Source organism: Bidens hawaiensis, unplaced genomic scaffold (genome assembly GCF_021521415.1).
Source record: "Bidens hawaiensis isolate Kalapana, Puna unplaced genomic scaffold, B.hawaiensis_p1.1 tig00026858_1, whole genome shotgun sequence".
NCBI lineage: Eukaryota > Viridiplantae > Streptophyta > Magnoliopsida > Asterales > Asteraceae > Bidens > Bidens hawaiensis.
This window is the reverse complement of record NW_027494330.1, coordinates 274,317-283,797: the sequence shown is the minus strand read 5'-3', so window position 1 is coordinate 283,797 and position 9,481 is coordinate 274,317. Positions and strand designations below refer to the sequence as shown.

The following is a 9,481-nucleotide window of genomic DNA, read 5'->3' as shown; positions in this document are numbered from 1 at the left end:
CAGGTTTTCATTGCTTGTGGCGTAAGTAAAGGTCAAGAAGTGTATCCCTTTCGCAAACCAGGAATGTGGCGCATCATGGAACAACAATTTAACTCGGGAATTCCAGTTGACTTGGACCAGTAAGTATTGTGCATGCTTGGTGCGATGATGAAAGACCAAGATTAACCACCACCGGTGTTGTCACACCTAAGAGCTTGTCAACCTTGGTACTAGACTCGGCAAGATGCTCCTGAAATTAAACTATTCAAATTAGATTTGTCAAATCAAAGTAAATAGGAAAGGGAAAAGAATAAACCTGTAAAAGTCGTGTGACATGAATCAGTTCTGCAACTACATAAGAAAATGTAACTTGCTCTATAATATATATAAAATATAATAAAAGGTTAGTAAAAGCAAAAGGTCAATCCTTTACAAACAGCACCAAATAAACCTATAAACACCAAATCCATCCTCCTCCAAACAATCAAATCATTCATCTCTTGTTCAGTCACCCAAACCCAACATGGATATAAGACGCCAGTTAAGGGATGTAGATGCACACATGGAAGGCTGGCTCGATGAGCCTGATCTTCTCTTCGCTCTTGAGGCACGTTTCCTTGCATTCGCCAAGCGTCGCTTCGTTTATGTTATTGATTGGCAGCATCCAGACGATCATTATCTTTCTCGGTTCACAATCGGAGGACCCAGATGGATCGAGGAAGAGCATGTGTCTGCCCTTGAGTGGGTTGTTTTTGATAATATTAAGCTTCTTGCTGTTGGAGCATCTGTCGGGTACTTGTTAATTTACACAACTGCTGGCTTTCTTATTCACAGACAGGTATTTTGCTTTTAGAACTGATTCTTATTACTTAACCCTGAAACTTTTTTGATTGGATTTGCGTCTCTGGAAATTGATCAGATTAGAATTCAAAGTATAGTTAGATTTGCAAATGCAATAGTTGACTTTGATAGTTGTTGAGATGAAAAAAAAAGTCTATATATGTTATAATATTAGCCTTAATTACAACAAGATTATTGAAGTGATAAAGAGATAAATGAATAGAAAAGTGAGAATGTAATATATTTCTGGGATGCCATTACTCGTTATACATACACTCTATTTATAATGCCAAGATATTGCTTGGATACACTATTTATGGGGGGGGGGGGTGGCAAAAAACCATATAATTGGTGCATATAAAAAGTTTGTCGGTGAGGTCAAATAATTGGTGTCATCCAATCAATACTGTCGGTAATTTCATAACACTCCCCCTTGGATGACACATTTTCAAAACTTCGGGGTCTTTAAGTACTAGCCTCATTAAAAACCTTGCTAAAGAAAAACCCAATGGGAAAAAAGCTTTAGCTAAGGGAAAAAGAGTGCGCAGTATATAGCTCCCCCTCAAGTTACAGGTCGTAGTACGTCCGTACATGGCGCATGCCCAATATCATGGACATGTTTTCCTGAATGTTGCTGTGTGGAAGTGCTTTTGTGAAAAGAGCAGCTGAGTTGTTGCTGGATTTGACATATCTCATCTCAACCTGATTGTCTTTAATAGGTCCCGAGTATACTCAAAGTATCTTGGTGGTATATGTTTTGTTCTGTCACTTTTGATATTTTGCGAGACACAAGCTGCATTATCTTCATAGATAGGAGTTGGGATTTGATCTTTCTCTAGTCCACAAGAAATCAATATGTGTCGTGACATAGATCTTAACCATACGCATTCTCTTGTGGCTTCGTGCAATGCAATGACTTCAGCATGATTTGAAGATGTTGGCAACGAGTGTTTGTTTCCGAGAACGCCATGAAATCGCATTTCCTCCATTCTTAAATACGTATCCAGTTTGAGATTTTGCTTTATGGGGATTAGATAAATAACCTGCATCTGCATAACCAACTAACCCTTCTTTTGAATCGTTAGGATAAAATAAACCTAAATCAGCAGTTCCTTTTAAATACCGAAAAATATGTTTAATGCCATTCCAATGTCTTTTAGTAGGGGATGAACTGAATCCTGCCAATAAATTAAACTGCAAAAGAAATGTCAGGTCTTGTACAGTTAGTAAGATACATAAGTGCTCCCAATTGCACTGAGGTATGGTACTTCGGGAACAAGAATCTCTTCATTATCTTCGCAAGGACGAAATGGATCATTGTCAACATTGAGTGATCTAACAACCATCGGTGTGCTTAAAGGATTTGCTTTGTCCATATTGAAACCACTTTAAGAGCTTCTCAGTGTAAGTTGACTGATGCACAAGTATCCCATTTTGCATATGCTCAATTTGTAAACCAAGACAATGTTGGTTTTTTACAAGGTCTTTCATTTCGAATTCTTTCATTAAAAGAGCAATCCCTTCATTAATTTCCTTTTGTGTCCCAATTAAATTGAGATCATCAACATACACAGCTGTGATCACATATCCTGATGTTGTCTTCTTGATGAAGACGCATGGACAAATAAGATTATTTGTATATCCTTTGCTTACCAAATAATCACTCAAACGATTGTACCACATCCTTCCAGATTGTTTCAGTCCATACAAGGATCTTTGTAACTTTATGGAATACATTTTCTTAGCTTTGAGCTTATTGCTTCGGGGAGTTTAAATCCTTCGGGAATTTTCATATAGATGTCACTGTCTAGTGATCCATACAAATAAGCTGTGTACAACATCCATAAGACGCATCTCTAAATTTTTAGAGACTGCTAAGCTGATTAAATATCTAAACGTAATAGCATCCCATAACAGGAGAATACGTTTCTTCATAGTCAATTCCTGGCCTCTGAGAAAAACCTTGAGCTACAAGTCTTGCTTTATATCTTGTAACTTCATTTTTCTCATTTCGTTTTCTTACAAAAATCCATTTATATCCTACAGGTTTCATTGACTTTGGTGTAATGAAAATAAGTCCAAAAAAACTTTCGATTATTTAGGGAATTTAATTCAGCTTGCATGGCATCTTTCCATTTGTTCCAATCTTGTCGATTTTTACAATCATCTACAGATTTTGGTTCAGGGTCATCATTTTCTTCCATGATATCACTTGCCACAGAATAAGAAAATATATCATCAATATTTTCCATTTCATCTCGATCCCACATTATATGTGATTGACCATAGTTGATTGACAATTCTTTATTGGAATCATTTATTCTTTCCTGAGGGAAGGTTTGCTTAGGGTCAGTATCTTTTTCAGATTGCCTTTCTTTTTCGAGGATTTTTATCCTTGGATCCGATTGGCCTTCCACGTTTTAAAACGTTTTTGGGATTCATGAGGTGCATTATTATGGTTTTGCTTGCTTGGAATCTCAACTCGAGCTGGGGGCATTAGCAGCTGGTATATGAGATTTAGTGACCCTGTTTATATCAGTAAAATGCATCAGGTAACTGATTGGCAATTTCCTTGTAGATGTATTATTTTTTGAACCTCTGTCTCACTTTGTTTTGATCTTGGGTCTAGGTGTAACAATGATGGCACACACCATGATATATCTCTTTCTTGTTTTTTCATTTCTCCCCTAACTCCCGGGAACATTGTCTCGTTAAAATGACAATCGGCAAAAACATGCTGTAAATACATCACCTGTTAAAGGTTCAAGGTATCTTATGATGGAAGACGTTTCATATCCAACATATGCCCAAACTTCTTTGGGGACCCATTTTTGTGCGTTGTGGTGGTGCAATAGGAACATACATAGCACAACAAAAATTCTAAGATGAGAGATATTTGGCTCATTTCCGGAAACAAGTTGTGTGGGAGAGTATTTATGATTTTCACTTGGTCTCACACGAATTAATGACCCAGCATGCATAATTGCATGACCACCAAATCGTAAACAGGGAGTTTTGTCCTCATTATTAATGGTCTAGCTATTAGCTGTAGGCGTTTGATCAACGACTCGGCTAAGCCATTTTGTGTGCGTACATGAGCAACAGGGTGTTCTACAACAATCCCCACAGACATGCAATAATCATCAAAAGCATGTGACGTAAATTCTCTCGCATTATCAAGCCTTACTTTCTTAATTGTATAATCAGGAAAATGTGCACGTGATTTGATAATTTGAGCAAGAAATTTTGCAAAAACAACATTACGAGTCGATAATAAAGAGATATTAGACCATCTGCTTGATGCGTCTATTAAAACCATGAAGTATCTAAATGGTCCGCATGGTGGATGAATTGGTCCACATATGTCACCTTGAATTCATTCAAGAAACATTGGTGTTTCTTTATCGACTTTTAATGGCGAAGGCCTTGTAATTAATTTGCCAAGAGAACAAGATGTACATTGAGACATTTTATCTATTTTGTGGATCTTTTGATTTTTCAGTGGATGCCCATGTGTATTTTCAATGATCCTTTTCATCATTGTGGATCCTGGATGGCCTAATCTGTCATGCCATAAGTTTATGATACCAGAATCACAACAATTTTCTTTGACTGCCGTATCTACTTGAGGCACATTTATATATGTATAATATAAACCAGAATGGAGCATTGGCAGTTTTTTCAATATCTTATCGTTGCTTATGATATGCAAATATTTGTCATTACTAACAGTCCTTGACTGAGTATCATATCCATTATGATATATGTTTTTGAAACTTAACAAATTTGTTGTTGATTTTAGGGAAAATAGAGCATTTTCTATTTGAGCTCTGTACCATTTGGTAATGCTAAATTAGCTTTTCCCACTCCTATCAAGTTTGTAGGACCTGATATTGTATTGATGATCCCTTTTGTCGGTTTCAGTTTATGAAAATATTTTTTAGATCTAAGTATAGTATGCGTGGCTCCACTATCCGCTATACATATATCTTCTTCATTTGTTTGATCTTGTGCTCCAGTGATTTTCATTTTAAATCTTGAAAGTATTAAAAATATAATAAGTGTATAACAATGACATTATGATATTCTAATAAGAACTTTATTTAATTGAAAAACAAACATTACATGAAGGAAACTACATAACTAAAGATAATGAGAAGCACACTTAATTATTGCATATAATTATTCTTGTCAAAACAATATTTATTTCAGAGATTCACATCAAAATCTGCAATGCTCAGATCAGCATAGAGATCATCAAAGTTATCAATATGGTAAACTTCTTTCTCTTTTCCTTTAAGAGAGGCTTGGTACATTTCACACAGATGTGGGGCTGTGCGACAAGCCTTTGCCCGGTGGTTTGTACTTCCACATCTAAAATAGGGTGTGCCATTGTTCTCGGACCTACCAGCTTCATTCCATTTATTGTGGTGGTTGGAATTGGTATTGTGTGGGACATGATAATTATTTGCTCTCTGGTTACGACCACGGCCACGACCACGACCGTAAGAATTAGTGTTCCATTTGAATGAATGCTTACGATCATTAAAATTCCTTTTGTCAAAATGACCACGACCACGTCCATGGCCTCGTCCACGACCTTGTTCACATTTATTACCAGAATTTTTATGTGAATTTTTGTGAGCAACATTTGCTTCTGGTATTGCTAATGATCCCGTGGGACGAGATTGATGATTTTTCATCAATAATTCATTATTCTTTTCTGCTACAAGGATAAATGCATTTAGTTCAGAGTATCTCCTAAAATTCTGCAATCGATAATGCGTTTGCAAGGTCATATTTGATGCATGAAATGTGAGAAAACCGCTTCAAGAATTTGGTCGTCTTCCTCGAAAGAATAAGATGAAGTAAATGAGTTTCATTCCATTTTTGGTTGGTTGTTGAGTGTATTGGAGAAAATGAGTAGAAAGGGGGAGTTTATTATGAGGTATATGATAATACGTGTGAATATGGATTTATATAGAAAGTTAAATAGTTGTTTTCTATTAACCCAACGGTCAACAAGCACCCCCCAACACCCCCCCCCCCCCCCAAAAAAAAATAAGAAAATTCCCTTCCAACGGCTACTTTCATCCGTGATTGGTCTCGCATAACGTCATTCGCGGCTCCCATCACGTTGCGGTGTGCGCTACTGACGTGGCTCGCACCACCTTGTTCGCGGACGACAACGGATAATTTTATTTGTACAAGAACTTTCATGTGCAAAAAATCATTGAGTAGTTATTATTAAAATATAACCCTGCTTTGTTCTTGCAGCTTGTATATCCCGGGCGAATTATAAAGTTACGAGTGCGTGGGACTAAGAGAGACTATAGAGAAAACACATCATCATATGAGGAATTGTGTGTTGTTATACAACCAGGCATAATTGCTCGGTTTGATGGATCTGACATTCAGGTATGTCGTATAATATTGTCGAAGAATTGGTCTCAGTTTCTTTGTTAGTACTCGCTTGAATGTTCAACGATGATTACAATTCTGGTACGCAGAGGGTACTGCAGCACGCACATGAAGAAGGTGAAAACCTTTGTGATTATGGTCTAGTTATTGATGTTGCGCTCACTGGTGTGCCACCTATTCGGTACCATCTTTGGAATGTCAGTAAATATGGTTCGATTGTTGATGCTGCACTCGCTAGTGTGTCACCTATTGTGGAACTACTGGTAGGTATTTTCCTAGAATTATGAAATGATTATGTGATTAAAACAGTGAGAACCAATAACTGTAATAAAGATGGAATTATAAGATATTAAACAAACTATACATACATGCTATTATATGATATTTTGTAAACTAGGTTGGTGTGAACTCATCATCCAAAACTAAATAATCAGAAACAAAATCCATTCATCCAAACATTAAAACCTAGTTGGCTTGTGTATTTATTGTTGATCAGTCGCCTCTATGTTACTGTGTTGTCACCGTTGGAGATGAAGCAACAATTTCAGAATTCAGGTTAGTAGTAACTTAATCACCTTTGATACAACACTTTCACAAGTGCTTTAGTATTATTATTGTTTTTCTGAAGGCTTCATGAAGATCAAAGCAGGTCTTTGATTGAAGTCGCTTCATCAAAGGTTGTAAATGCAATAGTTTCAACCATGGCTTCTTTATCCAAACTCGTATAGGGGACCCAACAACCAACAAAAAAGGCCGAACCAAAACCACCACCATTTGCTCAAGGTCAGGTTTAATCAAATAATAATCAGTTGTTTGAAATTTCCGAGTAACTGCAAACTAATTAAAGATTGACACAGAGTTGTTTGGTCCAAATAAGAGTCTTCTAACTTTTCGATTAGCTCCCCATCAGGACTCCCAATGCCATTAAAAAAATTCACATCCACATGTTTCATACCCGTCATCTGATTTTGATTATTCTAGATCACATATTAACTTTCGAAACACATATCCATATACCCTTTAGTTCTGCAATAAGTTCAGTTGTTTTGACAAACTTGTGCAGCTTTACCTCTTGCATTTTTGAAAGATCACCTGAATCCTAGAGCTGATAAACTTGCAATATCACTTGGCGTGCCTGGTAAGTCACTGAACACAACAGCAACTACTTCTATGAAAATTTGAAATAATCAATTGTTCGATTGCTTTGAATGTTCTGGTTAACAAATAACTCAAATGCTAATAGGACAATCAACATGATTATCACAATTTCGTGAATCATAAAATTTCATTACAGCTGATTATATGATTCCAGATTTTAAAGTTCACATAATAACTACTGTCAAAATGCATATCCAAGTATCTTGTGATTATGCGATAACTTCACTTTATCTTGACAAATTTGTTCAGATATTTTTTACCAACCTTGGCATTCAATTATTAGACCGTTAGATGGAGAAAAACTTACCCTATCGCCTAGTGGAACATTGGCCGCAATAACAGATTCACATGGCGGTATTATGCTATTGGACACTCGTACCTTCATGATCATACGCACCTGGAATGTACTTTTTTAACTCATAAACTACCACCTTGTTACTTATTTTTTTATTATAACACCATTTAATTTGAAATACATACATCCTATTCAGGGATATGAGGATGCAAGCTGTCTTTTCGTTGGTAGACTTAAAAATACTGATTCGGATGATTTTTACTTGTCTTGCCATTCATGCCCCTAAAAAAGGCATTCTTGAGGTAACATTTTTATTAGAGGTGACAATTATGTTCCATTTCTTTACGTTTGCAACAAGTTATTAAACCGGCCAAGTCATAAATGGTAGAATTTATTTATTATAATTCTTATTAGTAAGTTCGTCTAATAATCATGTTCTTATAATCAACCAATAAACACATATAAGTTATAGCAGTTATGGTTGACATTATTTTCCAATTAACTTTTTTAACCCGTTACCCGCACCTTTACCTTTTTTTAATCCTATGGTTGCTTGTAATCATGAGTATCTACAAATGATGATTGCAGCTTTGGCAGATGAGGAAGGGGCCAAAGATTCTTACGATACCATGCCCGAAAGGAACCATGATACTGCAACGCACATACAAATTTCGATCGGCTTATACGGCTTCATCTTCAACTCGTTATAAACCACAGCTACTTTTCTTCCTCAATCTTCCGGTCGGATTATCATTTTAAGTTGATCTTTTTTTTCTTCACTTACTTACAGTTAGTCTCTTATTCTTTTACCCTGTAAATTTATACACCATTTTGTGAAATATTGTTGATCATGCAAAAATCAGTTACCTAATTTATATCTACCGTATTAAAGTTACACTTCGGTCGTTGGCTTTGACTTTCCTCAGGATATGAAGACTTAACTTAAAATGACGCTTGGTAAAGGGGACTATTATTTATTTTTATTTCATGTAATATGTTTTTATTAAAATATCACTATTTAACATTCATGCATCATATAAATTGGATGTGAAATGGTAGAGCACTCTCTTTACTAGTGAGAGGTAGGGGTTCAAACTTCACTATCACCAATTTATATGAGAGATATGAGGGATGACCTTGGCTTGTCAGGGTTCGAGTCCTGATCTCACCCGTATCTACCGGCTCCACGCTATCGTGCATTTTGGCGGGCGTGGGGTCGGGTTTTATATGGGAAATACCTCAATAGGTGGACCACTAGGGGCTCCGTCCGTCCAAACTCTCGGGCTACCGTCAGCCTTTGGAGACCGCGTTCGGAGTACCTTTGAAGACTCTTGATGTGGTGTCAGGTACATTTCTTATTATCAATGGTGTTTGTGCTTCAGTTTTATTTGATTTGGATGCAAACCCGAGTTTCATTGCTAATTCATTTTGCCATACAATCATAAAGTTCGCTTAGTCCGAGGTAGAAACTGTTAGTGATAACATTGTTAAAATAATGACATTATATGATAATGTATGATAGAGTTAGAAGAAATTAAATATCCTGTTACTCTATATGTATTGACTCTGGAAGAGTTTGACATAGTATTGGGTATGGATTGATTATCTGAGTTTGAGGCTCATATTATTTGCATAAAGAAAGAGATTCACTTGAGAGCTAAGGATGATCGTTCGGTTACAGCATACGGGGATAAAGAAAGTTCAACACGTCGAATGCAATATGCATGATCAAGATAGCAGAGTTTATGAAACAAGGATGTGATGCTTATTTGGTGTATGTGGTCAACA

At 36.4% G+C, this 9,481-nt stretch overlaps 1 protein-coding gene and 2 long non-coding RNA genes across 3 annotated transcripts; all 3 read left to right on the top strand.

Moving 5' to 3' along the window:
- Positions 1–498: 498 nt before the first annotated feature.
- On the top strand, positions 499–6,497 carry LOC143574209 (uncharacterized). Its single transcript, XM_077058884.1, has 2 exons — positions 499–817; positions 6,097–6,497. Exons 1-2 carry the CDS (start codon positions 503–505, stop codon positions 6,283–6,285), a joined length of 504 nt encoding a protein of 167 aa, XP_076914999.1. The 5' UTR covers positions 499–502; the 3' UTR covers positions 6,286–6,497.
- Positions 6,498–6,624: 127 nt separating this feature from the next.
- On the top strand, positions 6,625–7,381 carry LOC143574211 (uncharacterized). The gene is made up of 3 exons (XR_013142551.1): positions 6,625–6,795; positions 6,869–7,023; positions 7,304–7,381. It is a non-coding gene; the product is annotated as an uncharacterized LOC143574211 (long non-coding RNA).
- A 172-nt stretch (positions 7,382–7,553) lies between these two features.
- On the top strand, positions 7,554–8,723 carry LOC143574210 (uncharacterized). Its single transcript, XR_013142550.1, has 3 exons — positions 7,554–7,802; positions 7,890–7,995; positions 8,282–8,723. It is a non-coding gene; the product is annotated as an uncharacterized LOC143574210 (long non-coding RNA).
- The last annotated feature ends 758 nt before the right edge of the window (positions 8,724–9,481 follow it).

Coding starts and splice junctions, on each gene's coding strand:
- LOC143574209 (XM_077058884.1), top strand. CDS start 503: ATGGATATAAGACGCCAGTTAAGGGATGTAGATGCACACATGGAAGGC. Junction 818..6,096: donor GCTTTCTTATTCACAGACAG/GTATTTTGCTTT, acceptor TTGTTCTTGCAG/CTTGTATATCCCGGGCGAAT.